Genomic DNA, 20,151 nt, shown 5'->3' on the forward strand with positions numbered 1-20,151 from the left:
GGCAAAACAAAACCAAAAACTAAAAAGCACAGTAACTTGCTTCTTCTCTGATGCCTCAGCTTCATGGGTTCTGAGGCAAGGGGTATCTCTGAGCTTTCTGGAACCATCTTTAGAAGTTCCTCCCCAGACAAGATGCCTTTGGCCAGAGGACCTGTGCTCCATGACACACAGAGAGAGGGGTGGGGGTCCCCCAATTTCCCAATGAACGGGAGAGAAAGAACTCTTGAGACTGAAGATCAGGAAAAACAGCTGTTTATTCCAAAACAAAAACAAACCCCACCCACCCCCAACCAAGTGCCAGCTCTTCTCGCTGTCCTCACCAGGAAGTAGAAGGTGGGTCCAGCACAGGAAGGAAGCGTCGAGAGGGGAGTAAGAATGGCATTCAGAGGTGTGGAGGGTCCTCTGACACCCCCTCTGCAGCCCCCCCAACCAGAAGGGGGGATGCCTTCCTGCATGGCAGTGCACACCCTGCCCATGTGTGTTTGTGTGTTTATTTGGGGGAGCCGGAGGTTTTTGGGGGGGGAAGACTCAGAAGGCCATGTCCCAGGTCTGGAAGCATCGTGGTGATGGGGGGGGGCGGTGTCAGCAGAACAGGGCCTGCGAGTGCGCCCCCCCCCAAGACCTCTCCCCACTATGGCTTTATTGAGATAAGAGGGTCAAGGCTCCAGGGTTAGGCAGGTGACTAGAGGGTGGTGGGCTGGGGGGAGGGGCAGATTCCAGGAGGGAATCCAGACTGCGGTGGAGGGAGAGAATGGGACAAACAAAAGCAGAAAGCCTCTGGAACCCTCCAGCGCTGAGGGCTGAGGAAAGCTATGTGTTCCATGGGAGTGTTAGGCTTGCTGAAGGGAGCCCCTAAATGGGCAGGGAACAACTCATGGAGCCTTAGCTGGGAGACTGAAAACCTGGCGCTGGAGTTTCGGAGGATCGGTGGTCACCTCTTACTTTTCCTCAGCACGGCGAGAGCCCGGCACCATCTATCTCATCGAGGCTCTTGGCAAGAAGTGAAGGAGGCCATTATTTGGTCAGGGAGGGAGGCGTAGAAGGGAGAGGGCGGCCCAGAGGAGGGAGAAGAGCCCCCTGCTCCTTGCCTTGGGGGGCTGGGAGGGGGGCATGTAGCCCTTTTAAGAGTGGGGAACGGCCGCCCCCCTGAAACATGGCTATATGTACAGAGAAGTGGGTGTGGTGGGGTCAGATTGTGCACTGGGTGTCATGGACTCCCTGAAGCCCCCCTGGGAAAGGGGTGAAGGAGCACCCTCGGCCTTTCTAGGTGAAGGTAGCAGGGGTGGGGTGTGGGCGGGCACTGCTCTCAGGTATACCCACCCTAGGAACAGGCTGGCAAGTGGTTTATCAGCTGTGGTGTCTTCCCACAGGCCAAGGTACTCTAACGGAGAGCGTGGCCCAAGCTAGCGAGTTCTAATCCCGGTGGAGTCCAAGTAACAGGGTCTGAGTGGGGTAGGGCAGTGAGGCCATCCAAGGGCTGGGAAGCCTTCCCCCCCACCCCCCTGCCCCCAACACCTCTGCTGCTGCTCTGGAGAGATCACTGGGTTGACCCTGTCACCGATCAGATGGCTGGGCGAGGGACAGCGGCAATGCAAGAAGAGTTTGGATGCACTCACCAGTGGGGCGCAAGGAGGCTGGCCAAGGCCAAGTCTGTAGGTGAAGCTGATCCGGGTATCTCTATCAGATCAGGAGTGAGGCAGTGGCATAAACAGGAAGGGCCGGGGTGGGGGAGGGGGCATCACCGGAAGGAGACAGCTGGCTCCGCCCTGGTCCACTGGAGCGAATGAAAAAAATGGCCTGTTGTGCTGGTTCCCCTGAAGGGAGGAAGTGTAAATGCCATGAGACCCCAGAGGCCAGTTGAAAATACAGCCTGCCAACAGCATGGTGGGTCCTGGCAGATGGCACCTGACTGCCACGGGTCCTGGAAGATGACAACACATTGTTATAGATCCTGGGTGATTGGTGACACGGGTTGACGTGGATTCTGGGAGGTGACGGCGGCACCATGGCTGAAGTGAACGCTGGGGGAAAATGATGGCGTTATCTGTTGTCATGGATCCAGGGATGTGATGACAACCATGGTTATGGTAGACTCCAGGAATAATGGTATCACTGGATCTCAGGGATCCAAGGTCACAGAGACACGGGGTTAGTGTGGGTCCTCGGGAGGGGGGGGGCGGGGGCGGGGGATAAAGATAACCACCAGCTAGTATGGCTGCTTGGAGGTGATGGCGCCATGGTTACGGTAAATCCTGACGAATGGTGATAGGACATGTTTAAAGTGGGTCCTGGGAAGTGATAACATCATGGCTCTCTCGCGGATGCTTGTATACGATAATCGTTGACACCATTGGATGGATCCTGGGGTGTGATGAATCATGGTTGCATGAATCCAAGGACAGCACAACTGGAGTGGATGTTATGAGGTGTCGATGTCATAGCCGCGGTGGCTACTGAGACATGAAGACATGATTAAAGTGGGTCCTGGGAGGTGACAATGCAGTGATGAGGAAATGTAAGAAACACTGGCATTTTCAGCCCTAACAAGTCCTGGTAGAGAGTGCCACCATGAGGTGTAATGGATTTTTGGAAGGTAAGGACATCATCGGTCATGGCACAGCCTGGAAGACGAGGACACCAGGGTAGCAGTAGTGGTCCTGAGAGACGAAGACAGCGTGGTTCTGGTGGATCCTGGGAGAGAGGACGAGGACAGCATGGGTGTGGTGATTGCTGGGATATGATGAAGATAGCATGGCTGGGATGGGGGATGACGAGGTGAACTTGTTGCAAAGGATGCTGGGATGTGATGAGAACACACGTGTGGTGGATCCTGACACACCACGCCAACATGTCGCTGTAGATCATGGGAGGTGGTGAGACAACATGTTGTGTGGGCTGTGGGAGATGATGACACCACGGCTGTGAAGAATCTTGAGGGAGACAATGATGACACCATTAGCGGTGATAATTCCTGGAAGATGATGATATGGTTGCTGAGGTGAGTCTTAACGGAATCCTGGGAAATGACATGGGTAACGCTGGATCCCAACTGCTGAGCTATCGTGAAAGGAGGACACTGGGTGGGGATTGATGATGTCATTGACAAGGCCAGCAGCACATATACCCCAACCCTCCCCCCTCCGATACAGATGGGGACTCTGTTGGCACAACTGATGTCTTTAGATAATGGCAGAAAGAAGTGATGGCAGCCCTTGGCCCCACCTACACCTACGAGTCCCAGGATTTTAGCAGCCTCATCCTTGGAGCTGAAGCTCATCCATGGGTACCATCCCCAAGGACTCACTGCACAGGCCCAACCTTCCTGTAGAGGGGCTAGTAGACATCCTGTTGGCCATATCCATGGGGTCGTGGGAAGAAGCCATGGAGCCTAGTTATAGGGGAGCACGGTAGGGACTGTGATGACACAATCACTACTACTGGTCATTTACAGCGGGGACCACCTCTGAGAAGGAAATGCTCTATGATGGTGTCCACGCAGTGGCGGGTGTCATCACCGGCTTCCTACATACAGATCACTGTCTCAGCATCCCTCGTATTACATCTCAGGACAGGCTATGTTCTCTGGCACCTCCCCAGGTGGCCTTGGGCTGGACACACACACAACTTTCTCATGACATGGCACAGCGACAGAGGTGTCTCCTGGTGTCATTTCCAAGTGGGTGATAACCTGGTGGTCACATCCCCACCCCAGAAGGGCCTCATCCTGGAGAGGTCCCAGGAACAGGTGGTCATTTCTGGTAATGCAATCACACGAAGAGGCACGGTCCCTGTGATGGCGCCATAGGGCAAGGCACCTATTCTGGTGATGGCATCACAGGAGGGAGGCAGACTCCTGTGACAACACTGGGGAAAGGAGGCCTAATCTTTAGTGAGGACACGATTAGCAGCACATGGTCACCTGCAACGTGTCCCAGGAAAATGGCTTTGTCTGTAGCGATGGCGTCATGAAACGGAGGCATCTTCTCCATGGCAGAGAAACATTTTTCCTGTGATGACAATTGGAAGAGGCCTTGGCGCTCAGCACAATGTCACGAGGTCTCAAGAAGTGTGAGCCTCGTCTCTGTGGTGACACTGTAGGAAGAAATCTTTGTTTCTAGGGATGATGGGGATGGGACAAGGCATTGTCTGTGGTGACATCACAGGAAAGGAGTCTCTGCGGTGATGTCATGCAAAATGGACACAGCCCCCAGTGATGACCTAGTGGGCAGGCCTCTTCCTCTGTGGTGACCTCATAGGAAGGAGGTTTAGTCCCTGCAACGACATCATAGAACACGGACGTATTTGCTAGCGATGACCTCATGTACAGGCCTCTTCCTCTGGGATGACATCATGGGAAGGAGGCCTTGGGTCAAACAGTGACAAATTAGGAGAGATCTCATCCGCTGTGACATCCCAAAAAGAGGCGTGGTCTCCGGCCCAAGGGCCCATCTGGTCTCAGAGCCTTGGTGTGTACCTATGAGCCTGTAATGGAGCTCTGGCCTGGGAGGAGGGGGCCTCAGACGCCACAGACCCCCAGCGCTCCACCCCTGGCCTCAGACAGTCACTTCATTCTTACTGGCAGTGCGCAGGTGCTGGGGCAGGTGGTGGCCAGGAATGAACTGCAACTGCTCCAGGGTGCCCTGACGCTGGAAGGGTGGCCTACGGGCCAGTGTGCCGCCACCCCCACCCGCATCAGACATCCAGGCTGGCTGAGGAGAACCGTGTAGGGCATGGTGATGGTGGGCATGCAGGCCCGATGGAGGCAACCCATGCAGTGGTGTCGGGGGCCCCCCAGGCCCCAGCAGCAGGTTGGAGTGTGAGGCAGCCAGGCTGGCCCGCGTGGTGGGATCCGGGGGCAGTGCAGGACTCCGAGGGGGTGACAGCAGGTGCTCTCGACTCTGCCGGAGGGCATCCGGTGAGGACAGCAGCAGGTGTTCCTGAGACACCAGACGGGCTCGAGGCAACGTGAACTCATAGCGGGAAGCTCGGCCATCACCCAGCAGGTGCTCCTGGGACATAACCCGGCGGGGGTTGGGGGCTGGGGCCAGGCCCAGCTCCTCGGGACCACCCCAGGCATCCATGCGGTAGCCACCTCCTGTGCCAGGCCGCCGGAGTGCGTGCAAGGGCAGCGTCCCACGAGGCATCTCTAGATGCCTGCGCTTCAGGTAGGCTTCATCCAGATCTTTCTCAGCTGGAGAAGAAAAAACCAGAAAGATCCCTTGACCACCCAGAACCTTCCTCCGCTAGCCTCCTTATCCAACCCCCAAGCTGCTCCCAGGAGGTCTTAAAGTTTGGTCCACAAGAGTCACCAAGCTACGCAGGGCATGGTGGTTCACCCTTGCGATCTCAGTGATAGGGACACTGAAACAGGAGGGTCACCCGTGGGTTTGGGGTCAGCCTGGGCTACCTAATGAGCTCTAGGACAATGTGGATTACAAGGCGAGACTCTGTCCGAGAACAACAAGACTAAGTACAAATGAATGAAAACTTGACCCAAACCCAAAATATCTCGGGTAATATGGAACCAACTAGGAAAAAAGCCAGTAGGAAAAAAGACTGGAACCTTCTGCTCCCACCCGCACCCCCACTGCTGTGCAGGCTATTGGATGAAAGCTGGCGTGGGGGGGGGGGGGCGTGGCATTGGCTAAGGTCCCGCGCGGCATTGGCTAAGGTCCCCGTCCCCAGGCTCACCCAGTCTCTTGAGGGAGGAGTATCGATTCAGTTCTGATTTCACAGCAGCCTCATAGGATGGGGGAAGATGAGAGAGGTTATGGAAGGATCGAGAGCAGGACAGCGTGGAGTAGTGCAGGGAGGGGCTGGGTGGTGGCATGGCACGCCAGTCTGCGGTAGGAGGAAGACCCAGTCAGCGCAGCCCTCCTCCCTCAGACCCAGGAGTCCGGACCCTACCCCCCTCTCCCTCAAGCCCCCAAAAATGGTCCAGATCCCATCCCTCTCTCAGATACCACTTCCTCCCTGACACCCAGGGTCCAGCCCATCTTTGCCCTCCTCCCTCAGACCCCCCGAGAGTCCATGCCCCAACCCTCCTCCCTTAGACCTACCTAGGATTTCAGACCCCAGCCCACAGCCACTGGGGAGAAGATCCTAGCTCGCCTTTCTTAAGACCCAGGGTTGCATGCTCTAACCATGTTACTTGGGATCTAAGATTTCAGGCTCCAGCTATCCTCCTTCAGAGAGGTCTAGGGCTTGGGAGGTGAGGATCCGGGGTTCTAGCCTGCTAAAGCGTCAACCTTTAGGAGCCCCCTTCCTTTTCCACCGCAGTGGACAGAGTTGTGGTCGAGGATGAAATCACAGTCCAGGTTGGGGACCGCTGGCATTTGTCAGCACCCACTGAATGAATTCTGGCCCCAGCTGGGGATGCATTCCACGCATCTTCCCAAAACTTGACAGGAAGGAGATTCGTCACTTCCGGTGTCCTCTCGAGGACACTGCAGCTGCCTTGGTGGCCAGCCAACACGCGAGCACCGGCTCACGGCGGGGGCGGGGGCTCTTACTGGGGCTCCACCCAGCACCAGGCTGGGGCTGCCCACAGTGGGGCTTGAAGGACCCCCGACTCCCAGGGCGCCTCGGCCCTCTGCGTACCCAGTGTGGCAGCACGGTGCTTGGGGCTGTTGACGTTGTAGTGCAGGTTATCTGAGGGACCGAGAAGGGAGGTGACACATCACTGTCATCGCCGTTCCAGCCAGCACTCCTGCCCGGAAGTGTATCACTTCTGGCTCTCAGTTCAGTACAACCCCCGCCCCCCTCATTTGGGCCGGACGGGGCTCAGAATCATGGAGGGTGGTGGTGGAATGAAATGTCCTTCTACACTCACCCCAATACTCAGACCGGAAGTTTGGTGGTCTTTATACCACCTCTGTCTCTCTCACCACTCAGGCCTGATGGCTCCTCTAATCAGCTCTGCCTTGCCTCACACCCTCCCTCTGAGTCACCAAATATGTCTATTTTCCATCTTCCCAGTCCACATTAACATGGCAAGACCCACCGTGGCTGCCCCTCCCTCCAGCACTCCGTGGTTCACCACCCCCTACAGGAAAAGTGGGGTGGTGGTGGCTGAGGCTTGCCACATGGCAAATGCTCGTCTCAATGCCTTGAATCTCTTCCTTTCCCTCTTTGTCTAAAGAATGAAACCTCCCTCAAGATCTAGTTTGAGGCTTCACACAGTGAGCGGCTCATGCCTGCAACCCCAGCACATGGGAGGCTGAGGCAGGAGAACTGCCATGGATTCAAGGCCAGCCCAAGCTACAGGAATTCCAGGGTAGCCTGGGGCACAGTGTGAGACCCTGTGTTAGAAAAAAAAAAAGGCATGCCCATAGTCGCCCATGCCTTTAATCCCAGCATTTAGGAGACTGAGGCAGGCAAATGTCTGAGTTCGAGGCCAACCTGATCTATAGGGTGAGTTTCAGGACAGAGAAACCCTGTGTCGAAAAACAAACAAGCCAGGCATGGTGGCAGATGCCTTTAATCCCAGCACTGGGGAGGCAGAGGCAGGTGGATTGCTGTGAGTTTGAGGCCAGCCTGGTCTACAAAGTGAGTCCAAGACAGCCAAGGCTACACAGTGAAACCTTGTCTCGAAAAAACAAAAAACAAAAAACAAAAAACAAAAAAAGAAATAAAGAAAAAAGAAAAACAAACAAAAAAAAAAGAAAGAAAGAAAGAAAAAAGAAAGAGTGAGCCCGATGCTGCAACACAAGTCTGTAATCCCTAGCACTTGTAAATGTAGGAAGCGGCTGGAGAGATGGCTCAGAGGTTAAGAGCACTGACTGCTCTTCGAGAGGTCCTGAGTTCAATTCCCAGCAACCACATGGTGGCTCACAACCATCTGATCTGACACCCTCTTCTGGCCTGCAGGTCAGAGCCACTGTATACATAATAAATAAAGCTTAAAAAAAAAAAAGAAAGAAAGAAAATGTAGGAAGTGGGGTTCAAGTTCAGCCTGGACAACATGAGACCTTATCTGTAACAACAACAAACAAACAAACAAAAATAAAAGAAAAGCAAAAACCAAGGCAACCCCCCACAAAGACCTAGTTTGAATGTCCCTTCATTTTTACTTTTGAAAATCAGCGTCCTCCACCCCGATCTCTCTTCTATACCCCCAGTCTCCTGAACGTCTTGCCTCCCATCTCTTCCATTAACACGGGTTACAGATGCCAGAACATAGTTTGTTTGTTTGTTTGTTTTTGTTTTGCTTTGTTTTGTTTCTTCACAGGGTCTCGTTGTGTGTTGGCTGGTTTTAACCCCCCCCTAGACCCGCCTCCCTCTGCCTCCTGAGTGTTGGGATTAAAGGTGTGCGGCACCACTGCCTAGTATCCCCTTGGTTTTCTGAGACAGAATCTTGCTATTTGCTATTTAATCCAGGATATATATATATATATATACACATACATATACATACAATGATGTTTTGCCTGCATGTGTGTCTGTGTGAGAGGGTGTGTCAGATCCCCTGGAACTGGAGTTACAGATAGTTGTGAGCTGCCATGTGGGTGCTGGGAATTGAACTCGGGTCCTCTGGAAGAGCAGCCAGTGCTCTCAACTGCTGAGCCATCTCTCCAAGCCCTGAGCTCCAACTCTTGATCTTCCTGCCTCAAGCCTTCACTCAGAATTATGGGATTACAACTGTGTGCTTCAACATCTATCTGTCTTCCACTCAAAGCCTGTCTTCCCTCTGCTCAAAACACCCCGATGGTTTCCCAACTGACTTCAGAGCAGAGCACCCGAGCTAAGCCTGACGTTTAGCACTCCAAGCTGTCCGTGGTCTCAGGTCTGGGAGCCTCATAAGCTCTGCTCCAGCCTTCCAGAGTTCCTGTAGCTGAAGTTAGTCCTCTCTCTGCGAAAAGCCACTCCCTCCACCCTCCCCTACTTCCTGGCTCAAATAGGAGCAGAACTTTTCCTGCTCGCCATGGCCTCTGGGATTTCTCTCAGGATGAACAGGATGGATGTTGAAGGATGAAATAAAAAATTCACAGCTGACGGTTGGAGATGAGTGGGACCAGGGCATGAAGGTATGTGTGTGTGTGTGTGTGTGTGTGTGTGTGTGTGTGTGTGTGTGTGTGTGAGAGAGACATGGGGAGGACAGAGCCACAGGGATGAGGACAGAGCCAAGGCATCTGTCACTTGTACTCACCAAGGTTGGAGGGCTTCATGGTGTTATAAAGGTTCTTGGGTGTCCTGGGGGGCATGCTATCTGGGCCTCCTAGCCCTGGGGTCAGAGAACTGCTTCGGGCCCGGTCTGGGCGGGTTGTGGGTCCTGCTTGATGCCTCAGGATGTCCACCAGAGCTCTGAAAACGGCAGATGAATGGATACGCAGTCAGGGAATGGGGGGTGCCAAGGCAGATGGGGAAAAGCCCAGGTCCCTTTACCTCTCCTTATCCTCTTTAGTGAATCTGCCCTGCAGAGCGATGTGTTCTGTCTTTGACTATGCAGCTTCTTTTTTTTTTTTTTAAAGATTTATTTATTTATTATTATGTACACAGTGTTCTGCCTGCACATACACCTGCAGGCCAGAAGAGGGCACCAGATCACATTTTAGATGCCTGTGAGCCATCATGTGGTTGCTGGGAATTGAACTCATGACCTCTGGAAGAGCAGTCAGTGCCCTTAACCTCTGAGCCATCTCTCCAGCCCGACTATGCAGCTTCTACTGTCAACCTTTCTAGGCCACATTTCCTGCTTAACATGTTCCTTCAAGAACCCCTTCCACGGTCCCTCTGTAGCCTCCTGTGTGGCCTTGCCTCACCATGAGCTAAGACCTTATTGCTGTTCCTCACTGTTCCTCGGGCAGCCTTCCTGGTTGCAAGCCTTTAATCCCAGCACTCGGGACGCAGAGGCAGGTGGATCGCTGTGAGTTCGAGGCCAGCCTGGACTACAAAGCAAGTCTACGCAGAGAGACCCTGTCTCAAAAAACCAAAACCAAAAAAAAAAAAAAAGTCCCACTCGTTCACTTGGGCAGACCTCAAACCTTTTGGGCCGTTTTCCTCCTTGTAATCCCTCAGAGCTGATCTCCACAAGACATCATCGCCAGTCAGCTCGCTGCTCAGCACCTCTCCCTCCTGGAAATCACAGCTGCTGTCTCCTGGCCTGCAACTGCAGCCCTTGTCTCTCCTCTGCCCTCACACACACACAGCCTCAAGGCTTGGCACTGCCCTCTATATCCACCTCTGGTGGCTCTTCATAGTACACAGAAGAAAGGCGGCCCCTGCCTGATCCTCCTCAGACAACCCCCACCCCCACCCCCACCGAACTGATATGCCTGTTCCCTCTGCCTGGAATGACGTCCACACAGCTACCTGCCTGGACCTGCCTCTTATTTCATCCAGGGTCTCACTCAGACAGACTCTTTCTGATTGATGTCAACTAAACCAGTGCTGCTTGCGTTGGTTTGTTTTCTTCCCAGCAGTTCTCAGTGTCTATAGTCCTGCTGCTTATGGGCTTGCTGGGTCCACCACAAATATTTGATGAACACTTGATCAGCTAGGACATGAATCAGCTCAGTAGATCTTTTGTTTATTTGTTTGTTTTTGTTTTTCGAGACAGGGTTTCTCTGTGTATCCTTGGCTGTCCTGGACTCGCTTTGTAGACCAGGCTGGCCTCGAACTCACAGCGATCTGTCTTAGCGCTATTGCCTATGCGAGGAAACCGAGGCATGGAGGTTAAGAAACAGTGCCCAGCAGCACATAGATCTCAGGCAGAATACTTGGGTTTAGGAGACAGGCTTGTCCAGAAAGGCAGGATTTTTGTTCCCCTCTGTATCCCTAGCTCCTGGCACGCAAAGTGTTTAAGAAATGTTTGTTAGCTGGGCGGTGGTGGCGCTCGCCTTTAGTCCCAGCACTAGGGAGGCAGAGGCAGGCAGAGCACTGTGAGTTTGAGGCCAGCCTAGTCTACAAAGTGAGTCCAGGACAGCCAAGGCTACACAGAGAAACCCTGTCTCAAAAAACCAAAAGAAGAAGAGGAAGAGGAGGAGGAGGAGGAGGAGGAGGAGGAGGAAGAAGAAGAAGAAGAAGAAGAAGAAGAAGAAGAAGAAGAAGAGAAAAGAAGAAAAAATGTTGGTTGAATGAATGAGCTCTTCCATCCCAGTTCTTCTCTACAGCCTGGACCTTAGGTCGCTTCTGTTCTCCGGCTCCAGTTAGTTCCCACACATCACGTAGCCACGCCCCAACAGTTCCACCTTCCACTACAGGGCCCCGCCCCGATCAAGTCACCTATATTGTCCAGGCCACACCCTCAAGCGTGTTCCTGGACTTCTCATTGCATAAGCCCTGCCCCTTAATCAGTTGCTCCACGTCCCAGCATCAGGGTACCGCCTCCATCAGATTTTTTGCGCCACGCAGTACACTGGCTCCTGGCACCTTCCTGTCCCTCCAGCCGCAGCGCACACTTACCTGGGCACGTTGATCTCCCGGTGCGCCCTGGGCGCACGCGACGCCTTGCTGAAGGCCACTTTGGCACCGACTCCCACTGCCAGGGCGAAGCTGATGACTCCGCACACCACATAGGCTGTGCTGCCCCCTGGACCCTCGCCCCCACGTCCCCCAGCACCCCCAGCCCGGCCCCCTTCCAGCCACCCTGCCTGGCCTGGTCCTGGTCCCCCACCCGCACCCCCAGCGCCCCCGGCGCCTCCGGCCAGCGGCGGGGGCGTGGTGGCCCAGCGTGGGGTGTCATAGTTAGAGCAGGAGGCCTGCGCCAGGCGCATGTGGCGGTGCTCGCAGCAGAAACGGTAGTGGCAGGTGCCGCAGCAGAAGCGGTAGGAGCCCGTGCTGCAGTTGAAAGTGGCGTCGTACTGGCCCATAACATCGTAGTAGCCGTGGCAGAGCTCGGCCGGGGGAGGCGCCCGTGCCGCTGCGCCCGCGCCACCCGCGGCGCTGGTCTTGGTGGCATTGGCGCCGGTACCCGCAGCGCTCCCTCCGCCCGCGAGAGCCCCGGTCAGGCGCCTCAGGTGCGCGAGTAGCGCGGGCAGCGGGCCTGGGGCCACTGCGCTCGTCTCGTTGGATGGGCGCGCCCCCGCCGGGCCCGCGGCGGAGGCCAACAGCACGACGGTCCCGAGCAGCAGCAGGGCTGGCATGGTGCGCACCGGGACGCCAGACTGCGGATCCCGGAGGCCGAACTGCAGGGGTGGGAGGGGAAAGGCAAAGGGAGCGACGAGAGGAGCCTCAGCGGAGGGGGGAGGGGAGGGGGAAAAGAAAGGGTCGGCGGGGACCGAAGAAGGGGTAGGGGTGGGGTGCAGAAGTTATAACAAAGGGAGGACTTGACAGAGAGGAAGGTGTGAAAGCAGAAAGCGGAGGGGGGAGTTGAAGATGTGTGGGAGCCGGGTGAGCCGCAGCCAGAGACCCGCGGATCCCAGGAAGGAGGGGAAGAAAGGAGGGAGGGAAAGAGGAGAGAAAGAAGGAAGAAGAGGAAAGAAAAGAGGAGTAAGGAAGAGATTTGGGGTGTGAGACCCGCAGGGTAGTAGAGGAGATAGGAGGAGAGAGAGAGAGAGAGAGAGAGAGAGAGAGAGAGAGAGAGAGAGAGAGAGAGAGAGAGAGAGAGAGATACGAATTAGTTGAGAGCTAAACCACAAAGGTAGTGCCCTGCTGTCAACATGATGTGGGCATCCATCAAACATTTTTGTCTTATGTACCTGTAGAACAGCTGACCGACATGCAGGTGATGCGCATGTGTGACAACCTAAGATGCCTCCTGGTTCTCGTTTAAAAAAAAAAAAAAAAGCCAGGAATGGTGACACATGCCTGTAACCCCAGCACTCTGGAGGTGGAGGCAGGAGGATTGTCTGAAGTTTGAAGCCAATCTGGGCTCTGTCTTGAGTTCCAGGACAGCCAGTGATAATGTGGGCACACAGTATAGTTAGGAACCAACTAAATAGCTTACGGCTATTTGGTTTTCAATTCTCCGAACATGCCCTATCTCTTTCATGCACGTGTGCACACACACATGCGTGTAGCCGGTTTAATATGCTGAGGTGTCACTGCTGTCCACAGTTTTGGAAGGAACATATTTGATGTGGGGGTGATGAGATGAGAAATGGGACTGGGGAGGTGGGTCAGAAAGGCAAGTCTTCTAGCTGTGTCCATGGCAACGGCCCAGGCAGGTCAGGAACAGGCCAGAGTGGGCAGGAGAAGCTGTGGAGGTGGAGAGACAGCTTGGTAGGGAGCCAGGAGAGCAGGAGAGCAGGGCCCTGCCACCAGACAGGAGTAAGCAGTCCAGAGCTGGGGATGCAGGCAGAGGCCCCCCCTTCTTTTCCAATAGCATCATAACAAGGCCCAGGGAGACAGCTGCCCCAGGCTTAGATCAAAGGCTGCACCCAGCACCCAGGGACCGGGACTCCTTATGGGAACAGCCCAGGAATCCATGCCTGAGGTTCCTGACCACCCTCCCTGGGCTGTCAGGAGCCTCAGGAATGCAGCCTTGAATAAGCTCATAGGTTCCTGTGGGCCTGGGGTTGACCTTCCAGAGAGCAGAGGGAGCTGTTAGACAGAAATGTCACCCCGTGCTTCAGACTGCTGAGGAGGAACACTGGGAAGGGACAGAGCCCCAGGGAACTGACTAACCCAGCAGAAGAAGAAGGAGAAGGCGTTGGGATGTAGTTAAGTAAACATCATTATAATTTGTTCTGTCCAGTGTGTGTGTGTGTGTGTGTGTGTGTGTGTGTGTGTGTGTGTGTGTGTGTAGTCATTGTCAACCCAAGTGCTAGAAAGCTGAGGTAGAGAGATGGCTTTTGGGTGCTGGGGTTCCCCAACATTTGGCTCCACCTCTTATAACATGGAGTCTCAGTTTGTTTGTTTGTTTGTTTTTTTTCTTTCTAACAAGAGTCTCATTCTGTAACCCAGGCTGGCCTGTAGCTCATTATGTAGCCCAGGTTAGTTTCTAATCAATTGATTGATCTGCCTCAGCTTCCCAGGTGTTGGGATTACAGATGTATGGATGCATTCTTTCCCTCTCTCCCTCCCTTCCTCTCTCCCTCCCTTCCTCTCTCCCTCCCTTCCTGCCTTCTTCTCCTCCCCCCCCATTTCTCTGTCTGTCTTTCTCCACCCTCCCTCTCTCTCTTCTTCCCTTCCTCCCTCTTCTCCCCCCCCTTTCCTTCCTTCCACCCCCTCCTCTCCCCTCTCCTCCTCCCTTCTCCTTTATTTTTTGCTTGGTTTTATTGTAACAAAGCCCATGGAACGTGTGCTGGCCTCAAACTCATTATGTCACTAAGGCTGCCCTAGGTTGGACCTCTTTCCTGAACTCCAGCCTAGACTATTTTGCTGCTTACTGGGCGCTCTCACATTGGATACCTTGAAAGTGGCTTGGCTCACACAGCTGAAGAGTTTGATGACTCATTTAAAAACAAACCAACCAACCAACCAACAAACAAACCACTGAACAGTCAGATGTGGTAGCCCTGGTATGTCCTCCTGTCTGCTTGGGATTGCTGAGACAGGAAGATGACAGGCTCAAGACCTGCCCAAGCACATAGTGAGTTCAAGGCCAGCCCAGCCATCTTAGCAGACCGTGGAGCTCAGAGGTAGAGCTCTTGCATAGCATGCTTGGGGCTGCAGGTTTAATCCCAAATTCTACACACAAATTAATTGTAAATTACCATAGGAACCAGCAATCCCATCCCTTGTGTTCAACCCCTTCCCCAAATCTAAATACATATGACTACCAAAAAAAAAGCATGCATGAAAGTCCACAGTATCTCTGTGCATAACAGACGACAAGCAGAAATGACGCAGGTGTTGGGAAACAGATGAATGGATGAACAAACGTGGCGCATCCATACGGTAGACTATTACTCAGCCTTGAAGAGGAGTCACACTGACACTACATGTGCTACAACATAGATGAATCTTCAGGACATTGTCCTAAGCAAAAGAAGCCAGGCATAAAACATCACACAGTATATGATCGCACATATATGAAATTTCCACAACAGTCAAAGCCACGTAAACAAAAATCCTATTTATTGCTTATATCTTGTAACTGGAAGGAAAGGGGGCAGAAGTGATGGCTTCATACACAGAGAGCTTCCTTTTGGAGCGACGAGAATGCTCTGGAACTAGAGCAGGCAAGATGGCTCAGTGGGTAACGGTGCTTGCTGCTGAGCTTGACAACCTTGATTGGACCGCCTGGGCTCCAGGTGGTAGAAGGTGAAAAACTGACTCCCAAAAGTTGTCCGCTGACCCCTGCGTGGGATCCATACCCATACACGTACGTGCGTATGTACATAATTAAAATAGAATGGTCTGGAACTAGATAGCAGAGATCATCACACAATGTAAGGAATATGCCCGACATTTGATGTGTGTGGTACCACATTTTTTTTAAAATTTGCTTGTTTGTTTGTTCATTTTTAGGACAGTGTCTCACTGTTTTGGCTGGCCTGGAGTAGACCAGGTTGGCTTCATGTCCTAGAGATCTGGTTGCTTCTTCTCCCAAGTGCTGGGACCAAACGCGTTCCCATCGCAGCAGTTGGAAGGCAGAGGCAAGAGCGACAAGAGTTCAAAGTCCTTCTTAGCCACATAGCAAGGTCAATCTTAATCCTGTCCACGTGAGACCCTGTCTTCAGTCTTTATTTACTTGTTTGTTTATTTATTTATTTTGGTTTTTCGAGACAGGGTTTCTCTGTGTAGCCTTGGCTGTCCTGGACTCACTTGTAGACCAGGCTGGCCTCGAACTCAAAAAGATCCAGTTGCCTCTGCCTCCTGAGTGCTGGGATTAAAGATATGTGCCATCATGCCTGGTGAGACCCTGTCTTTAAAAACTACAGGCAAGCAAGCAAACAAACAAAAAAAATGCGCAGACAACATCAATAGCTTCCCTGTTTAGACCAAGTCTTGGCTTCTTGCCTCACTTGAGTCACTCTGTCGTTCTACCTGGAGTGTCCATCCTCATCTTTTCCTCTAGGCCAGTGGTTCTCAACCTTCCCAAAGCTGTGACCCTTTACCACAGTTCCTCATGTTGTGGTGCCCCACCCCTCCCCAAACCGTAAAATTATTTCTGTTGCTGGTTCCTGACTGTAATTTTATAAGCACATCTGTGCTTTCTGATGGTCTTAGGAGACCCACTGGGGTCGAGACCCACAGGTTGAGAACCACTGATCTAGGCCTTTCCAGGGTCATGCCTGAGAACTCTCTATTTTCCTTCCCTTAGCCCTGGCTGCTGCCTTGCTTGGCAGATCTCAGCTTGGCAGCCCCTCCCCATTCAACGCCAACTCTCCTATAATCTCAGCAAGCTCCAAAGCAGCCCTTGACCCACTGGGGCTCCCCATCCTGCGGGATGCCTTCGGAAGCTCTTGTGCGTTTGCCACAGGATGCACACGCTGCCTTGCCTGTGCACCTTTCCTGCTTGGACTGGGATGCCCGGTGAAGGCGGATGATTCGAGCTACATCCTTGCTGCCTCTTCCCCAGCACTCAGAGCCAGTATCTGGCACCATGTGAATGCTCAGGAAGACATTTACATCTTGGAAAATGTTGGAACAAGTAGGAGAATTGGTTACCCATAGCTCCCCAACCTTCAGGTGAGAGTAAAATTCTAACAGGTCCTATTGGTTGCCTAAACCCCACAGTGCACAGACTCTGTGGCTACACTGAGAAACAAGCCACACTTTGCCAGCTTGATCAGATTCTTAGACCTAGCCTTGTAACGACAGATCTCCCCCCACAGCTAACAAATCTAACAGTGGCAAATGGCCCTGTGAAGTTTCGAGTTGAAGGAGAATTTGAAGCAACCCTGACAGTGATGGGTGATGACCCAGAAGTTCCATGGCGCCTTCTCAAGCTAGAAATTCTAACTGAAAATAAGGAAACAGGAGATGGGCGGCGAGCTTTGGTTCATAGCACTGGCAAATCGACTTTTTGAACCTGGGTCTCAAGGCACTAAGTCTAGATGGCTTTATCCTACACACAGAGAATGGGGGGCAAGACACCTAGAGCCCCAGCTCTTCTGAGGGTGGCAGACACAGCCGGATAGGTCCCTCCATTCTCTGAGCGCTGGCACGTACAATGGGAATCTGGCTGGAAGAATGGAGCCATCTGGGCTGATGGGGCGGAAGGCAGCTGTCTCGCTTGCTCAAAGGCGGTGAGTTGACAGAGGACAGCCATCTGCAGATGCAGCAGCCAGCGCGCAGACACTGGAGGCAAGGGGACCCGGGTCTCTGTGTCCCTCACACAAGACTGCCTAGACTCACAAGAGAACCGATACATGACACAGACAGACCACAGGACACTAGGTGTCAGCATGTGTGTGAGTGAGTGTGTGCGTGCGTGCACACACACGCATCACTCTACATGGACACGCAAACATTTGTACACATTTTAACCTAACGTTAGCGTCCGAGACTCAGAAGTCTAGGCACACTAGAAGCGTTATATCCCCAGACTAGTCTCCTACCCCGGGGCGGGGCGGCCAGGCAGGCACCCACACTCCATCTTCTTAGCTCTGTCATGCAGCCCTATAGGTGCAAGCACACTCTGGCCCAGCTGTGCAGAATCTGCAACTGGCTTGTGAGCACTCCTGCCCCGCCCCCGTCCCCGCCCATCCCCTACTCCGCCCTCAGCCCTATTCCGCCCCCAACCTCTAGTTCTCACTCACAAGGCAACGTCCTCCTCCACAGCCAGAGGGGATGGGTGGGAAGGGAGGCCCCAAAACCCCCGGCTCTTCCTTCCAGTGCACCTTGCTTGCTTCTCAAATCCAGCTCAGGACTTGAGAGACACGGGGTACAGAGAAAGGGAGCCCTCAACAAAGTCCTATCCCACTCCTGCCGGGGGTGGGATGGGGTGGGGTGGGGTGCAGAATCTTGGCTAGGATGGCAGAAGTGGGCTGGGCTGCGTGGATCTGAGCGTCTCCTGAGGGGTCCTTGCGGGAAACAGCAGCAGGTGGGTGGGGGGGGGGGAGGCGTGGTGAGGGTGCCTGGGAGTCGAGAAGAGAACAGAGGAACAGGATCCGGGAAGAAGGGAACACAGAAGCAAACAGGGATACAGAGCCAGCCAGCCAGGGAAGAGATAGAAACCCACAGAAGGTGGTACCGGAAGGACGGGTAGTGATGGGAAGTAGACAGAGAAAGAGTGGGAGACCCGGAGAAACAGAGGCCCTGGTGGGGGAAGGGGGGTGGAGTGGGGGGGGGGCGCGGGGAGGAGGGAGTAGGAGAAGTGAGACCCAGAGTTGGGGAGGGCACAAGCAATGAAGGACCAGAGCCTCTAAAATGGCCTGAGTGGGGTCTGCAGGTGGCAGATGCAGAGGTGGTAGGTAAGGGGTTAGAGAGCGCGTGGGAGGGGTTCCTAGGAACCCTTCGGGGGTTATAAAGGCACTTCTGAGGTAGGAATGCGGAAAGCAGGCATAAGATGGGGTGGGGGGGACCTGTAGAAGAAGCAGAGGGAGAGGGGAGGAGCTGGCCCTGGCTACCCGATACCGCAAAGAGCCCTCAAATTCCTGCCAGGGAGAGAGTGAATGGATAGATCACATGCAGCGCTGTGTCTAGGGTCTCTGCCTAGAGACTCTGTCCATCCTCTTGTCAGGACCCCTGCCTCCAGCCAGCCGCCTGTTTTCTCTCTTTCTAAGCCAGCTCTGTCGTCGGATCCCTGTTTCTGTTCCTCTGCATCTCCGCGTCTGTCTAGGGAGGCCTCTGTCCCGAATCTCTGTCTGGGGCCTCCATCCTCAGCCTCCCCCGCCTAGGTCTGTAAATCTCCACACCCAGTTCCTCTGTCAGGGGCTCTCAATCTCTGCATGTCTGTCCCGGGCTTCTGCCCCTTCTAAGTGTCTGATCCTCATCACTGTGCTGACCCCTGCCTTTTGAGACCCCCCACTCTTAAGCAGGGTGGGTGGGGGGCGCTGCGGAGGGAGCTGTGTGTTCCCGGCGCAAAATAGACTCCCGTTGCCATGGCGACGCGAGCGCGGCCTCGAGACGCAGGCTTCGGGCTGGGTGTGCGGAGGGGACACCTGGATCCGGAAGGCGGGGGCCGGGGCTCCGACACCCGTGTCCCAAGGGGCTCCAGAGGATGGCTGGGAGGGGAGGGTGTACCGGGCTAGGTGGCTGGTTGCCAGGCCTTTGGGGAGGGGGCTGGGCTGTCAGGATCCGCGGTGGTGGTAGGGTGAGTCTGATTGTCAATGGGGTCGGACCGGTCCTTGCATCTCAGGAGGACACAGGATGCTTTCAAGGGCCCCCAGGCTGGGGAAGGAGGCTGCGAATCTCGGGTGAGGGTTTGACGCGGTGGAGGTGGAGGGGCGTCTGTAGAGTTTCAACACTCTGATATCCTAGGGGCTGCAGAATTCTGCGTCTTAGGCTAGCTAGTACGGACCACTGAGCAGAAACTAACCATCCCAGCTATCCATCCATTCACACACTTGTCCCTTCTTCCCCACTCCTCCGCCCACCCCACCCCCCGTGCCTCAGTTTAACCCTCCTCACCAGGTGCAGATGCGCTCACCTCACTTTCCGGATGCGGGACCCTCAGGGAATCGGGGGTGGCAGCGTGGGGGCCAGCCAGGGGAGGCAGCGCGAGAGCGTGTCTGCCAGCCAGCGGGGCTGGGCGCGCGCGCGCGCGCGCTGGTGGGGGTGGGGGCGGCAAGCAGCGTGGCGGGGGACCCTGGCCGGCAGCTCCGTCTTGTGCAGATGCGCACCGGCCCCAGTGCAGATGTGGCCGCTGCCAGCCCTCGCCTGTGTCTCGCGCCGGCTTGGAACTCAGAAGAGGCGCCTCCCCCACCCCACTTGCAGGAGACCCCACTTTCTTCCACCCACAGACCCCTGTAGCCCCTGTGATGTCCCCCAAAACCAATAATGGTTCGGTCCTCAGTCACATCAATGTTTATTCTCTGAGACGGGGGTCCCAGTTGTGACATTCTTTCCCCCTCCTTTTCCCGCTTTGTGAAGTGGCCCGGGGCCCAGCCCCGCCTCCCCCTTCCCCTTAGCCAATTCCCACCCAGCATCCAGGAATCTCATTTGCATTTCCGGGACCACGTGCCCAATCGGGAAACATAACCACGCCTCCTCTCCCACGGGGGCGGGTCTCCTGGCGGACTGCACCACTCTTGGGATCCAGGGATGAAGGAAAAGGCATCTATCAAAGTCTTGGGTACCAAGGAGGGTGGGTCCTTTCCTCAAGTCAGGGCCTGAGGTTCAGCAACAGGGAGTTCTTGCCTTGGAAGAAGCCTAGCA

General features: G+C 54.5%; 1 protein-coding gene across 4 annotated transcripts; it reads right to left on the reverse strand.

Moving 5' to 3' along the window:
* Positions 1–235: 235 nt before the first annotated feature.
* On the reverse strand, positions 236–19,586 carry SHISA7 (shisa family member 7). Of its 4 annotated transcripts, XM_084771652.1 has the most exons (6): positions 12,639–13,532; positions 11,404–12,125; positions 9,149–9,303; positions 6,601–6,651; positions 5,692–5,841; positions 236–5,191 (listed from the first exon to the last, which is right to left on the reverse strand). In XM_084771652.1, exons 2-6 carry the CDS (start codon positions 12,081–12,083, stop codon positions 4,554–4,556), a joined length of 1,674 nt encoding a protein of 557 aa, XP_084627778.1. In that variant the 5' UTR covers positions 12,084–12,125; positions 12,639–13,532; the 3' UTR covers positions 236–4,553. The 4 variants fall into 4 exon arrangements, with proteins under 4 accessions (XP_084627778.1, XP_084627775.1, XP_084627776.1 ...); XM_084771649.1 differs by lacking the exons at positions 6,601–6,651; positions 12,639–13,532 and adding an exon at positions 19,424–19,586; XM_084771650.1 differs by lacking the exons at positions 6,601–6,651; positions 12,639–13,532 and adding an exon at positions 17,592–17,728.
* Positions 19,587–20,151: the final 565 nt, after the last annotated feature.

The sequence above is a fragment of the Acomys minous genome (genome assembly GCF_964271855.1).
Source record: "Acomys minous genome assembly, chromosome: 20".
NCBI lineage: Eukaryota > Metazoa > Chordata > Mammalia > Rodentia > Muridae > Acomys > Acomys minous.